Source organism: Thamnophis elegans, chromosome 10 (genome assembly GCF_009769535.1).
Source record: "Thamnophis elegans isolate rThaEle1 chromosome 10, rThaEle1.pri, whole genome shotgun sequence".
Taxonomy (NCBI): Eukaryota; Metazoa; Chordata; class Lepidosauria; order Squamata; family Colubridae; genus Thamnophis; species Thamnophis elegans.
The window spans coordinates 10,561,867-10,578,170 of NC_045550.1; the positions used below are offsets into that span (position 1 = coordinate 10,561,867).

Here is a 16,304-nt window from a genome sequence, read left to right on the forward strand (position 1 = left end):
TTTCATGTTTATAGGCAACTAGCCGATAACCCCGTGTTGCCCAGGTATTTATTTATAGGGGAAAATGTCCGGACCAAATGTTATTTCTAATCTTAGATTTTTCCCCCTTACGGAGTACTATGAAGCCATTACCATGGCAACTCCACTGCGCTGTACAGTAGAATGGAACAACAGGCTGTATCTTAACAAAACACATACCACGGGGAGTGTTAGGGGTGTCCTACACAATATTTTTTTCTCCACAGAGTAAGTCATCTGTGTACCAAACTTGGTTAAAATTGCTCGAGGCGTTCCTGAGTTATGCTGGAACACACACACACACAGCCATTTTTTTTATATATAGATATTTTGATGAATAAATATCCATTTCATTTTGCTGTTGTTGTGGCCCTATTTTCTTCTAGAGTAGAGTTTCAGGCCAAGTGTGGGTGTGTGTGGGTGTGTACCTCATGGCCATACATAGCTATGCAGAGATTAATTGGAAGGGTAAGATCTCCAAGTTTTCATACCAGATTTATACATAGGTGTTTCAAAGGATTTTCTGTCTTTTTTATTATTTACTTGCCTATTTTGAGAAGACCATGTTAAATTAAGTTTTTTTTTTCTTGAGGATAAAAAAAATATCTAATTTTCTTTTGGGCAAGTATGCTTATCTGATTAAAAATATATTATAAAGCATAAGCAAGATTTTTTTAAAAAAAAAATAGGTCATTGCACAAATAAAAGAAAGATCCAACTTGAGTGGCACAAGTTACATTAAAACAAGTCTACTAATCTATCTGTTGTCTCGCATTGACCACTTTGTTCAGGCTTTCCCTTAAGTATCTGAAGATCTTAAAAGAACAATGGGACCATTCATGAGATGATCTTCAAACATGTTTCTTCTGTTTTAGACCTTGTTACAATCATTCAAATGTAAATGAAAGTATTCCTCATAATCATGGACGATGCTGGGTCTGGGAGAAAGCAGTATTTACAGCCAGGAAGAAACAAGCAAAAAAAAATTACGGCTCCACCCACCTCAAAACACAGTGGATATTTCTCTTGTTTTGACTAATAACCCTCACCACCCTCCAGGCCTTCCGCAAAGCCCTTAAAACCTGGCTGTTCCGACAGGCCTGGGGCTAAAGAACCGTGCCCCTATCTCGAATGGTATGATTGTTGCGCTTTTAAATTATGTATTGTTTTATGTTGTTGTTAAATTGTTTGTATCCCCTCTTCCCTTTGAGCTGTGAGCCGCCCTGAGTCCCCCTGGGGGGAAAAGGGCGGCATACAAATGAAATAAACAGAATACATGCCCATCTTTCAACAACAGGAGCAAACCCCATACCAGGCAAGATGAAGCAAGCTGTTACTAATGCTGCAATTGTTTATATACACAGTTCAATGACGGTGTTGACAATTGGTTTTTGTATTTTATCTGCAGCATCTAGAAAACAATTTTGCTGCCAAAAAAAAAAAAATGAAAACCCTTTTTATCTCTAATGTTCCAACTAAATACCCTTTGTATCCAATCACAATGCAGTCCCTTCTATTAATCTGCCTCCAGAGAGGAAGGGAAAAACAGGGATATGAATATATTTTCAGCAGTAATTTGTTCAAACAGATTTAGAATACGATAGTACCCAGACTATTTATTTATTCATTATAAATAAATTTACTATATTTAAAATATTCAAAACTTCATATATTCAAAAATATGTGACTACGTTATTGTACTTGTGAGGTATTTAATTTTTGTTTGATTTTGGAGGTAAATTATTTGAAAAACAGTCTCTCAGTTGAATACGTTACTTGCTTTTACAGCAAAACAATTAAACCCATAAATATGCAAAAATTAATAAAACTGAATTTCTGAGGAGCTATTTTAAACCATATACACACAACAACTACAAAATTCCATTTCTGCTACTAGAATGAGCTTCAAACTCTAAATTACATTTTCATAATAAATCCTTAAAATATCAAGGAATATTTTGGACTATCCCATAGAATTCTCATATAGTTCCCTATAAAATAGTGTAACACCATTCTTCCTTTGCAAAATACCCAATGTTATCCCTCAACTACAGTCCTACTTTTCCATTGGCAGGAATTCCTGGGGATATAGCAATATATAGCAATATAGCAGTAGACTTATATACCGCTTCATAGGCCTTTCAGGCCTCTCTAAGCGGTTTACAGAGAGTCAGCATATTGCCCCCAACAATCTGGGTCCTCATTTTACCCACCTCGGAAGGATGGAAGGCTGAGTCAACCCTGAGCCGGTGAGATTTGAACCGCTGACCTGCTGATCTAGCAGTAGCCTGCAGTGCTGCATTTAACCACTGCGCCACCTTGGCTCTTCTGACTGACCCTTAATCAACAAACTTCTTTGCTACAATAAACATATCTAAAAATAAAGTTTCCCTTCTTCCTTTAATTTCTTATGAATGAGAACGAAAAATAGTAGCATCAATTCTTTGCTTTTCTAAAATTCTAAATGAAGTAACACTATCCTCTTAGCAATTTTTCAGAAAGAGGATGAAGAAACAGCAGTGGGATAGATTTTCCACCCATAACTGTCAGAGGAAACATTCACAAAGTACAGCTTGCTCAGTTTAAGGCCACAGAGAACTGAGCTATATCTGCAAAATAGACTTACAAAAACAGTCCACAGTAGCTCCCTGTTGCATTTTCTGAAACAGGCTCTATTATCTCTAAGAAATAGTTTACCATCCCATTAGATTTTTGCAGGATACAGTAGAAACATTGGACTAGATTGCGAAAGGGGGGGGGGGGGTTGCCTCACACAAACACTTCCAAAAAGGCGGGGAGTACTTAAATTTATGTATTGATTCTCTAGGTACAATCCACTATACTTACTTTCCTTATAGCTTTCTAACAGGATAAAGGAGGTACTGAAACCAATTATCAATGAAAGCTTGTTCCCAAGTATATACCTTTGTAAAATGCTAAGAGACACAAACATTCAAGTTTCTTTTAAACTTATTTCCTCAGAGCATCAATATTAATAATCAGTACTTTATGGACATAAAATGCAAACTATAAAATCTATGTACAGGTTTCAAGTTCTAGAATAAAATCTAGTTTGCTGCATCTTTAAGTAGCATATTATGACAAATACAGCATATGGTAGTTTCTCATACCTAGCTTTCTTTCAAAATACTGGAACAAGCCAGACAAATGAAAGTAAAATGTGTAGACCATTTTTTAATTTGAAATTAGCTTGAATTTTATGCTTCAATTTGGTTTGTGAGAAATACCGTATTTTTCCGACTATAAGACGCACCAGGTTTTTGAAGAGATTTTTTTTTTAAAAAAGGGTTTGCCCTCCCTGGCCCCCAGGCTTCCCAAACTCTCTGTGCATCAATTTTTGTGAAAAAAAGGGATGCATGGGACAGGGTTTGGTAGGCCAAAAGTGCTGTATTCGGTGTATAAGACGCACCCAGATTTTCACCCTCATTTTTATACTCTCTGTCTTATACTCTGAAAAATAAGGTAATTGTATTAACCGATCTGTAGTAATCATCACAAACAATTCACAAGAGATATTGCTTGCCTAAGTATTATTTTAAAATGAGGTAAAGAAAGTCAGAGGACAAGCCAAGAGAATCTAAAACAGGCTGACCTCACTTCTGAAATATTTAAGGTGTGTGCACAATACTATTCTATTTTTCAGCAGTATGTCCAGTGGTTCCAAATTTTTAACCGCTTATCTGCTGGGTGGGCATGGCTTGGGAGTCATGTCACTGAGTGGGCATGGCCAACTCTACGTCACTTTTGTGGGTGGTACTTATATGGGACAGGCAGGGTTGGGGAGGGAATCGGGGGGGGGAGATTGTGTGTGAGTGTGTGTGAGAGAGAGAGGGAGAGAGAGAGAGACAAAAAATGCATCAAGCTAGACTGGGAAAGCTGCTGCAAGAGGAAGAGAAGCTGGATAAGCTGGTTTTTTGGAGGCTGTTTTCAGGTTATTTGGGGGCTGATTTGGGCCTGGAAAACAGTCCAAAGAACAGCCTGTTTTGTGGGCATTTTTCAGAATGTTTTTGGGCCATTTTTCACCTGACTTTCTTTTCAGTTGCCTTTTGAGTAAAAAAAAAAAAACATCTTTGGGACAACTATGACTTTAATGATTGAGGTCCCCATCCCTTAGTCCATAGATTGGTCCTGGTCCGGAATGCAGAATGCCAGAAACCAGGTCGTACAAACAAGTGAAGCCCCATCCACGAAATGCAGGCAGCATGCGAAACCACAACCTCTCCGTTCAACACAAAAACCTTGTTCCATGGAACCGGTTCCTGGTGCACAAAAGGTATGGGGCTACTACCATAGACAACTTGTCTAGCTTTTACAGTAATGTAAAGCACATGAAACCACTTAAGAGAAGTAAATCTTTAATAATTTGTAGTAACTTGGATTGTGCAAACCATTTGGGAAAAAGTGATACACAAAGCATGCTAGCATGAATGAAGCACCTTTCTTCAGAGCATAAAAGCAATTGTTATCCTTTGGAGTATCATACCAGAGTTTCAAAAGTTGTCCCCAAAGCACCTCTGCATGTATGTGCATACCCAGGCACTTCTGATGTGATTAATAGCAAGGAATGTGTATATAAACACAAAGAAGAAAGCCAGGAACACCCTTCAAAGCTCTGAAAAAAAGTACTATATTCATAACAACATGTTTTGTAAGGCATCTTTTTTAAATGCTTTGTAGAGATCAATTAATACGGTAATTGGCTCTTCAAAAAGCTGCTTTTTCATATAATATTGGTGAAATTTCTATGTTTCTTCCAGAATTTTCAATTCAGCATTTATTTATAATTCCAACCAAATTTACAGTGACAAGAATTCTCATTAATATTTTACAGCCACATATTACTAATATATTATACATAAATTACTAATGACTGAACTTAAACCTTTTCAAACTTCCATAATACGTTTGTGAACGTGTATATATTTTCATTCATGTGTGTATATTTTTCTTTCCTAATGTCATTTGATAAATCACAAAAACACAATTCATCAAGAACTATGACATAGTTTTGAACAGCCATTTCCTTTCCAATTCTTTATTAATTCAACAAAAAAGTGACACATTATATTGATAGAAGCATTGGCAAAGATCAGATATATTTTGTCAGTCATAGGTAATTTTAGAGTGGAGTTTCCTAACCCAATAGGCATAAGAAACTGAGTATTATTTTAACTATTTCTGTAGGCTGTAGACTGTAGAAATATTTTATTGTCCATACCTGTATGAAGCTGAATTTTGCCAATAATTCCTTCGATCAAACCCAGACAAACTGGATTCCAAGCCAAAAGAAGATCAGTAGCTGCAGAGGAAGAGGAGTTTAGTTAGACACGTAAATATAAACTGTTTTATCCATATAATTCAAATACACATTTCTTGTTTTATTACTTATCTGGAAAAATTGGGTTTCTACTATGCAAGATGATAGTGTAAACATACTAGGTACATACTACTCCATCTAGTTAAGAACAATTCCTTTTAAGAAAACATATATTTCTTGATCTAATGCCCTGACTAAAATTAAGTTTCATTTTTTTCCCCCAGCCAAGACATTAGGAAGAGCAATTCAAAACCTGCCATGTCCCTTTACCAACAGGATAGTGGTTCTTAATCAAAGTAGGATTAACTCCTTGGAAAGTCCAATTTCATAAGACAATATATTCATTCTTTCCTAATTCTGTTATGAAGAAATGTACATAGCACTGTTTCCTGGCTGGGCCACCTTCTTCAAAATAAAGAAAATGGAACTCAGTCATTTCTACATAATATTAAACAAAATAAGATACCTGGAAAACCAACAAGTTTTAGAATGTGTATAAAAGCTCTGCCAATGTTTTTATTGCCTATTCTTACCACCTAACATGTTTAATATTGCTAGCAGAAAACATATAAGTGGGTGATTCTGAGTTCTGAATTCCTTCTTCAGGTGGCTTCAGGGAACTAAATACATAAGGAAACAATACTCAATTGGCAAAGTTTCCCGTAATTTTTATCAATATACTTTTAGTTTTAATTAAATATTCTTTAAAACCATTGATTCCCAAATTCTAGAAATAAAAGTGCATTTTATTGGGAAAAGGAAACACCAGGGGGAAAAACAAGAAAAGCAACACTTCTAACACAGAGAATCTAAATAAAATCAATAGTTATTATCAGCTTACACAAGCAGCTCTTGAGAATTATTGAATTATAGAGATGAATGATGCCAACAAATCTAACATCCTGCCCACTGCAGAAATGCAACATCACAGACAGATGTCTATAAAACTCTCTAACATATTCTTGAACCCCTCCAGTGACAGGGAGCCAACTACCTCTCCAAGTAATTACTGTCAAGCTTCTTTTACCTACATTCACTGCCTTCTCATAACTTAAATCCATTTTTCCATGTTATTCAGATACCTGAGGAGTGCTAACTTTCCTTCGTTCCTTTGTTTCAAAGCTAAACATTCTTCCATACCATTCTATAGGACTTAATTACTAATCCCCTGATCTTTCGTTGTCTTTTTCTGAACTTGTTTCAAGTTCTCTAAATTTTTCAAGTATCATCCCCACGACTGAACACAATTGTTCATGAGGAGGTCTGTCCAAACTGGAATAAAATTGAGCTGTTTGGAAACAGTGGTCCTGTTGATAAAGCCAAAAACTCCACTTGATTATTTTATAGCCACATCATCCTGTTGACACATATTCAGTTTGTAATCAATTAATATTCCCATTTTTTTCACAAGCAGTATTAATGAACCAAATATTTCCAAGCCCTTTCTTATGCATAATTTCCTAAATAAAGAACTTTGGTTGCCTCTGTTATTTTTATTCTGTTGTTTATACCATTTCTCTAACTTCTCAAAAGTATTTTGGATTTGTTTTCCATCCAAAGTTTTGTGAAACTTGAACACACCTTATAACATATTAATAAAAATATTAAAGATTGGGGATAGCAAGCTAAACCCTGTGGCATCTCAATATTTACTCCAATTTAAAGGAACTTTTCTTTGAGCATAATTTTCATCTCAATTATATATTCTATTAATTCTCATATCCCACAGTCCATATTTAACTAGCTTTCTAATCAAAAAATATGATGCACATTATCAAATCCTTTAAAATCAACTATGTCTATTATTCTCATAGCTAACCAAGGAAATTGCCTTATCAGAAAGCAAAAAAAAGCCAATAATTATTATTTTCCTATCCATGCTGACTTCTAGTAATTAACGGAATGTTTTCAAGGTGCTTTTAATCAACCATCTTATGATTTCCTTAAGAATCTTCCCAAACAGCATTGTCAGACTGCTATATAACTTTCTACATTTTCCTTTTCTTACTTTTAAAAAATAGGAGCATTTGTTCTTCTCCTGGCACTTTGCTAGTTCTCTCAGATTTCTCAAAGCTCGTATGTGAAAGTTAGTATGTCAGTATCATGAATGTGGTACGTAAGACAAGACAAGAAAACATTTTCTTACAGTGCCTCACAACAAGAGAGATCATACAATCTTACAGCTGTAAAATATGATCAGAAATCACCTAGTCCAATCCCTTAGTTGTTGTATTTGTATTTATTTGTCTTGTATGCAGCCCACTCCCGAAGGACTCCGGGCAGCTCACAATAGACAAGGGAAGGGGGAAGACTAGACAAAGACACTTTAAAAACAAAACCGCAACATTCACAATTTCCGCGGGGGCTGGATGTTTCACAGGCCCCCCGGCCTGCTGGAGCAGCCAGGACTTGGTGGCTTTGCGGAAAGCCGGGAGGGTCGTAAGGGTCCGGATCTCGACAGGGAGATCATTCCAGAGGGCTGGAGCTGCAACAGAGAAGGCTCTCCCCCGGGGGGTTGCCAGCCGACATTGGCTGGCGGATGGAATCCGGAGGAGACCTAACCTGTGAGATCTGATCGGTCTATGGGAGGTAATCGGCAGGAGGCGGTCTCTCAGGTACCCAGGTCCGATGCCATGTAGGGCTTTATAGGTAGCGACCAGCACCTTGAAGCGGATTCGAAGACTAATGGGTAGCCAGTGCAGCTCACGGAGGATAGGTGTGACGTGGGTGTACCTGGGTGCACCCACAATCGCTCGCGCGGCTGCGTTCTGGATTAACTGAAGTCTTCGAACACTCTTCAAGGGCAGCCCCATGTAGAGTGCATTACATTGTAGGATATGATAAAGTCCCTGCCTGCAATAGATGGGTGGGTGAGGCCTTGGATTTGGCCTCTTCCTGTATGCCAATTCAAGTACAACTACTTTATTAACAGCTCTGGAAAATGAAGTGCTGGAAGAGATGCCAGGAGGAAGAAATCTTCTGCAATTGGAGGAAAACTCAAAGTGAATTTTGACCAGCCCCATGTAAAGAGCCATATCAGGCATTACCTCATCGCAATGAGAGTGGCAAAATGTCAGTGTTTCTTCACTCTTATTGCATCTGCTAATAACCATCCAGCAGAACTGTTTCCTATAACTCAGTTCTGCTGGGTAAGGAGGGCTCTGTCCAGAACATCTGAGGCATTTTTTTTTTAGATTATTCTGGCTGGCTATAAGATAAAATCACTCAGTTTCACTCTGCCTTGAACTCTGATTATGTCAGGCAACAGTGCCTGAACTACAGTCTGGTGATGTGATCTGGGATAGGTTTATGATGGTAACTCCTGAGGAAACAGACATGGCTCCACATACTGTCATCTGTTCACTGGATCCAGCTGCTTTCTGGATCATAATAGTAGCCTCTCTGACAGAGCGGGGCAATGCACCAGTCTTAAAAGAGGTGGTGGAATATTTCTCAAGAGCCACCATTAGATCCAACAGTCTTCGATATCTATTAACCAGTGTCCAATCTTCCCTTTCCCTTTAATGGTTTACGTGCAATATCTGCTTTGCTTGCTACGTTGCTTCTGTGTGAATTCAAGGAGCTGGTCATTACCTCTAAAGCCTAACATGGCAGAGAACATGGTTACTTGAGGGGCCACCAATCTCCCATATATCTGCTTGGCAAATTCAATCCAGCAGGGCTGGCACATTCTGGGTTCCAACAACTAAACAATACCATCTTTTGCGACCCAGGAAAATATATTCTCTGCAGCAACACCTGCCTCATGGAAAGAGGTTCGCCTTAAGATTCAAACGTCCCCCACCCTGTGATATTTTGAAGACAAAGCTATTTGGCAAAGCTATTCCCCCAGCTATTTGGCAAGGATAATTTATGCTTCCTTTCATCCTTTCCCTTGTTCCCATCCAGGTTAATTTTCTTTGCAATCTTGTATTTTTGTACTCTTATTTTTTTAAAAAATATTTAAAACTATTTGTAAATCGTCTATTGCTGGGAGTCAGAAGGCATATAAATGATTTAAATATAAATGTGGAACAACAAAGAAAGGACCCTTAGCACCCTATTCAGTTTTATTCAGCTAATGCAGAGCAATTTATAACTGTAGCTGAGGTCATTCAGCCAATTATGAAGCCATCAAACAGTTGTAGCATCAAACACAAATTTTATCATTATACTAATGAGGACAGGATGAAAGATTCTGTTGAGTTCCTTGCTGATCTTTAATTCTGTTGAAGCAGGGCCACAAAACCCATGGGGAGATACAACAGAGACAAGAAATTTTTAGGAAGAGGAAAATGGGCAACCTAATATTCACTACTTTGAAATGAAAATAATAAAAATGGATTCCCTCTAAGTTCAGATTTTAAGATTCCTTATTAGAAATTTTTACAAGTTTCTCTTTTGACACATATGTCTAAAGTTGACTAAGATTAACAAAGATTTTTTTTTCTTAATTCAAAGGAGTAAACTGCATTATAAAAGAAGTGTAATTGTTCAACCCAGAAAAAGAATCTTCAACAAAAGTAAATGCACAAAAATAGCTCTGAAAATTCATTTAAACAATTCACTTAACACAGACTTAAACTTAATTACAAAGGTAGCCTTACACAGTTACAGAGCACTGTACCTTCTTTCTTTACAGCTTTTACCATACACAGTTCAAACAAACTACCATAGCTTATTTTAAGGTAAAACCAAAAGAGATCTATCATGTTTCATAATTCAATGATACAGAAGCATTCAGAAACTGGTACCAGACTCCTTGTCCACTTCACTATCTGAAATTACAGTAATCTAGCTCTACTGTATTTTTAAATCAAACCCTTATACAATATTATTAAAGTTAAACTTCAATATATGAGTATTGGGGAAGTGGAAGCAGAAAAATGCAGGAACATCTTCCCACAACAAAAATGAAGAACCTAAAACAATACAGGAAATTAATTAAGAGTTCTGTATTGTGTTAATAAACATCTTATTCAAAGAAACATTTGTTTAACAGCAAATATAGTTTACATCAAACTATTTTAACTGTACAGCAGCAATTTTTATTGCATTTTATTTTTCTGGTTTGTATTTCCGCATTTTATTTCTTTACATTTTTCAGCACCCAAGTGAAGAATAGACATTGGAAGAACAAGGTACAAATTTCAATATGTTTCAGACCAAACTACATGTAACACAAAAATTAATCAATTGTTAATTGGATATATTCTTAGATATTTGGCAAAGAAGTGATTGATAAAGAACAGAGTAATTACAGTTGTATGTGATAAATGGGAATCACAGCAAGAGAACTCAAAATCATCTAGTTTTAAATGTTTCACTTCATGAATGTAAAATAAATTGGCCATAGCATGATACCCTATGGCAGGAATACACTTTTTTTTTCAAATTATGGGTCACATTTGGTCAATAGTCAAAGAGAGGCATTCTAAAAGTAGGAAGAAGTAGTGGGAAATGGAATCTGATTTAATTTCAACCACTAGCAAATTAAAAGCTACTTTGGAGTTGAGGTTAAAGACATAGAGCTAGAAACTGGAAGACTATAAGTTCTAGTCTTGCCTAGAAACTAAGCTAACTGGACGAAGACTATGACCTAGGGCTAGGCACTAAGCCAAGGACAATTTCTAGTCAGTTACCACTTCTGAAAAGGTTGCTGAAAAAACTGTCCATATATTGATTTGTCCATATAGTTGTTAGTAGTCGAGACTGACTTGAAAGCAGAAACACCAAAAGCAAATAATTACACAAATTATCTGTTTCAAAATGAATAGTTTTCCACAATTCCAAACACCTCTTAAAAATGACAATCCAAGGGATTCCAAAATGAAACCAAGGGGAAAGAGGATCCCTATGCAATTTGAAATTCAAGAGAAAACATAGATGTGCTATTGAAAATACTGGAAATAATACATCAGAAAGTTGTGCTGCTTTTTAAGTATCTCCAAAATCAGTATAGTATCAAGGAAAATCCTTCCAGGCATCAGAGAATGCCAAAGAACCTTCCTAATGCTAATGTATTTTCTTCAAAGATAATATAGTTCTTATTACAGAATTTCAAAATTCAATCTTCAAAGTATGTTTAAAATTCTAGCAAATGCATTAATTTGACAGTGATTTTCCAATATTTACCTTCAAGAAATATTTTTTGCAATAACTGATTGCCAAGTAATGTTTGAGTATCTACAGTATCAGGGATTCTTTATTTAATCACAAATTTAATTACACAAACCTGTTGTGCCATATTGGGGGGAAAAAAGAAAAAATATAGACCCCCAAATACATCCAATTAAAATTGTTGTGGATAAATTACAGGTAAATCTTGACTTACGACCACAAGTGAGCCCAAAATTTATGTTGCTGAATTTTAAGTGAGTTTTGCCCCATTTTACGACCTTTCTTGCCACAATTGTCAAATAAATCGTTGCAGTTGTTAAATTATTAACATGATTAAGTGAATCTGGCTACACCATTGACTTTGCTTGTCAGAAGGGCACAAAAGCTGATCCCAGGACACTGCAACTGTCATAAATATGAACCGGTTGACAAGCATCCAAATTTTGATTACGCGACCATGGGGATGCTGCAACAGTCCTGAAAACCTAGGACTACTTGTATGTAACTGGCAAATTTGGCCATTGTTGTTAAACTGCTTACACAGTTTGAAAAAGCCAGGATAGCAAACTTTGCTACATAATGCCCCAAATAAACCAACCAACCATTTTAGCTAACCAACCATTTCATCAGCACAAACTCTAAACTCAAAAATAGAAAATGTGAACAGATTGTCTTTGAAGCAAAAACTATCTTCAGACAAGGATAATAAAAAAACAAGCATATTGTCATTTCAATACGTTTCAATGACTCTGCTCAATCAGCAGGAATTCAGTGCTTAGTCAAATCTCCTGTCACAGACAATATAGCTATGATTCTTCCTAAAATGTTCAGAAACCAGCTTAGAACAATGTCAGAAAAAGAGCAGCAAAGCTACCATCAAGAGCTCTTTGTAAGACATATCAGCAATCCATTATTGGCACTTCTTCAAATTATGAGACTGGTAAGTCTCACTTATCTGAATTATAACAGAGATAAAAGGTTAAAAAAACACAACTGCATACTTGTATGAGGAGAACCTTTTAAAAAATACATGAAAAAATGAAATAATCCATTCAAGGCTTAGCTGAAGACTTTATCTTGCCATTTTACTATGTGTCAAGTACCCCAATTTCTTTAACAACCTTCTCTAAGCAACTTCATCTCTAAAGTAGAATAATAAATGATGTGGCTACATCATTTTCCAGGAGTATACCTACCTCTTTTTCTATAAAGGATCTTGCTATTAATATACTAAAATCACCATAATTCTCCTAAATGGACATATTTTTAGAACTTCATACTCTTCACCAACACTTAATAATTTTATTCTCTGTATGACTGTAAGTAGGTTAACTCATCTGGCTGTGTCAGCTTACCAATGTATGAGCACTAAATCTGTTGTGTAAAGAAGCCTGCAAAAGAGCTGACCGAAACGATGGGGAAAGTGCAGTAGGGACCCTCTCCCACTTTATAGGGTAATTCCCCAATGGGAGTTGGGGAGGTGAAAACCACAGCTGATCAACCACAGCTGATGTCAGGTTACCAGTAGACCACAAAGAAAACCTGATCAGATGAGCTAATTCTACTTTATTATGCAATTCTCCCAGTCTCCTTTACAACCGAAGAAATTAGGGTCTCTTCTGAGTCTCTCACCCTGCCCATTATACATCTATAGACGATGCTGTCTCTTACCTAACCATTCCCTAGGCTCTGCCTCCCAAGGTCATCTCCATATATAATTATACAGGAAAGCTGTATGATAAAGTGAGAGAGACAACTATTTAAAAATCCAGCAGGGTCCCTCACCCACCAGCCTTGCCAATAGCTGATCAGCAGTGGGGGAAGTTGGGAAGCAAATGAAAAGCGATTACTCTTTCAAAAAACCCAGCCCCACAAAACTCTGGGCAGCTCTAAGTAAAGCAGCAGAGCTGATCATCATAGGAGAGAGCTGCTGGATTTTTGAGAGAACTGGTTCTTCTGTTTTACTGGGCCTCTCCCCCAGGTTTCACTCCTGCTTTGACCCACATAGGAAGAAGACGTGGCTCAGCCATCTTTCAAAACTCACTTTCACATCACTCTGATTGATAGATGGATTCCCATCAAGAAAAAGAGGATTTTACTTACGGGTACATTGCTTACAGTGACACGCTATAGTTATACAAGCAGCACGCTACCATATGCCAATAAAAGGAAGATTGCAGAATTAGCAATTTAGCAATGGGAACTAATTCCATGATGGTACAGCAGTGCTATAATCCCAAGGACAGGTGGATAGCACGTTATCACTGCTACAAGCCTAGCTCCCACTCCCAGATCTCTTTTCCAAATGGCAAACAAAATCTCTTACGCATATATCCAACTGATTATTGGTAAGACAAACTGACCATTTGACAAACATTACATCCATTAAACCAGGTCTCAACTTTATTCCCATTGCCCAAATAACCTGTTACAATTCAAACATTAAAATAGGAAGAAGGAAAAAAGGCCATATACCAATATTTCAAACCGGTCGTTGGATATATCCACAGTAAACCCCAGAACCCCCATGCTTTTTAACTCTCTAAATGTCAAATGCAACAAGCCCAGAGATATTGGCACAGGAAATCCACAGCCAACAGTAGAAAAAGGAAGGCTATGATGAGACAAATGTTACCATCCTGAGAGAAGGTATTAGGGAAAGATAAAACCGCCACAGGTACCGTAAGATCCAATGTATCCCAAGGCCCTTTACTGGTTTACTCCAAGTACAGGTAGCTCTCGACTTACAAAAGTTCGTTTAGTGACCGTTCAAAGTTACAACGGCACTGAAAAAAGTAACTTACGACCATTTTTTGCACTTATGACCATTGCAACCTCCCCCACGGTCATGTGAATTACATCTGGATGCTTGACAACTGACTCATAGTTATGACCGTTGCAGTTTCCCTGGGGTCATGTGATCACCTTCTGCAACCTTCTGACAAGCCAAGTCAATGGAGAAACCCAGATTCACTTAACAAACCGTTAAGTTACTAATTCAACAACGGCAGCGATTCGTTTAACAAATGTGGCAACAAAGGTCATAAAATGGGGACTCACCTAACAAACGTCTCACTCAACAACATAAATTTTGGGCTCAGTTGTGGCCGTAAGTCAAGGACTACCTGGACTTCAGGAATTTAAAGACACCCCCCCCCTCTTCCCTCAGGTCCCAACATCCCGAGGTCCCAACATCCTGAGCCAAGGTGGCGCAGTGGTTAGAGTGCAGTACTGCAGGCTACTTCAGCTGATTGCTAGTTTGGCAGTTTGGCTGTTCAAATCTCACCGGCTCAGGGTTGACTCAGCCTTCCATCCTTCCGAGGTGGGTAAAATGAGGACCCGGATTGTTGGGGGCAATATGCTGACTCTGTAAACCGCTTAGAGAGGGCTGAAAGCCCTATGAAGCGGTATATAAGTCTAACTGCTATTGCTATTGCTATCCCCCTATGTCAGTGTTTTTCAACCTTTTTGTGCAAAGGCACACTTTTTTCATGAAAAAAAATCACGAGGCACACCACCATTAGAAAATGTTAAAAAAATTTAACTCTGTGCCTATATTGACTATATATAAAGTGTTTTTCCCACGGCACACCTTACACTATGTCACGGCACACTAGTGTGCCACGGCACAGTGGTTGAAAAACACTGCCCTATGTGCTCATTTCTCCACGTCAAGGGAAGCTGAGAGGACTTGTCCACTCCTCTATTTGGAGGTGTTGCACTTTCCCCCTTCCAGTAACAGGGGACACCTTCTGGGGGGGGTGGACTAGATGACCTATAAGGTCCCTTCCAACTCTGTTTATTTGTATCTCCAGGTGAGTCAACCTGCAACTCCCTCGCCCAGTGGATAAACCGCCCACCCGCCCTCTCGGCACTCCGAGAGCCGCCTCTCCCTTCTGCCTCTCAGTAGGTGCCCTTCCTCCTCCTCCCAGCTACCCCGTAGCCACCCCGACCTCTCTTCCCTTCCTCGGAGCCGGCAAAACCCCGCCGACGCCAGGTTTACCTCCCGCTAAAGAGTTCTTGCTCCCGCTCCCCGCTCCTTTCGCCCAGCGGGGTGGCTCGATCCGGGCCACCCGTCTGCCCACCAACTCACCGGGTCGGAGCTGGAGGCTGCCGTCGGCGCGGCTACACCAGAGCGCCCGGTTCTCCTGTTGCAAGATGTAGTGATCCTTGGCTTGGAAAAGCTCCATGGCGGGGCAGCCAATGGAAAGGCAGGCAGGCAGGAAAGGCAAGAGAGCAACCGCCGCGCTCAGGGAAGCCCTAGCCGGAGAAGCGGCAGCCAAACCCGACCGGACACTTCCCCCCCCCCCCCCCGCCGCCGACGAAACCGGGCGCGACCCAACCCCTCTTAAAGGGCGGCTATTCCGGGAAGAGCCGCGGAGACGCGCGCGACACCCGCCGCCGCCGCCGAGCTCGTTGGTTTCTGCTCCGGCCGGACGGGTTCCGGCGCGCGCATACCGGTGGGCACGTGACCTTCCCTTTACCTCCTCCTCCCCCCTCCTTTTTTTTTTGTCGTTTAAAGAGAAAACGTCGCGGCTTCGCGTGAAGGGAATTCGGAGGGGCGGGGGGGGGGGTTTGTGCGCGCGAAATAAATCGATCTATTTCCGTCTCTTGGTTGATTGGTTAGGGCAGTGTTTCTCAACCTTGGCCGCTTGGAAGATGTCTGGACTTCAACTCCCAGAATTCCCCAGCCAGCGAATGCCATTTTTTCACACTTGCGAATGCTGGCTGGGGAATTCTGGGAGTTGAAGTCCGGACATCTTCAAGTTGCCAAGATTGAGAAACACTGATCTCTAATTGGTGTGTGGGTATCTTATGAGCGGCTTTA

At 39.0% G+C, this 16,304-nt stretch overlaps 1 protein-coding gene across 1 annotated transcript in view; it reads right to left on the reverse strand.

The window, feature by feature from the left end:
- The window catches only part of INPP5F (inositol polyphosphate-5-phosphatase F), a 53,596-nt gene extending 37,716 nt beyond the window's left edge, over window positions 1–15,880 (reverse strand). The window contains exons 1-2 of the mRNA XM_032225310.1: window positions 15,570–15,880; window positions 5,258–5,338 (exon numbers count right to left, since the gene is read on the reverse strand). Coding sequence (XP_032081201.1) covers window positions 5,258–5,338; window positions 15,570–15,666 — 178 coding nt within the window. The 5' untranslated portion in view covers window positions 15,667–15,880. The remainder of the gene's footprint in view (window positions 1–5,257; window positions 5,339–15,569) is intronic.
- Between the last annotated feature and the right edge of the window lie 424 nt (window positions 15,881–16,304).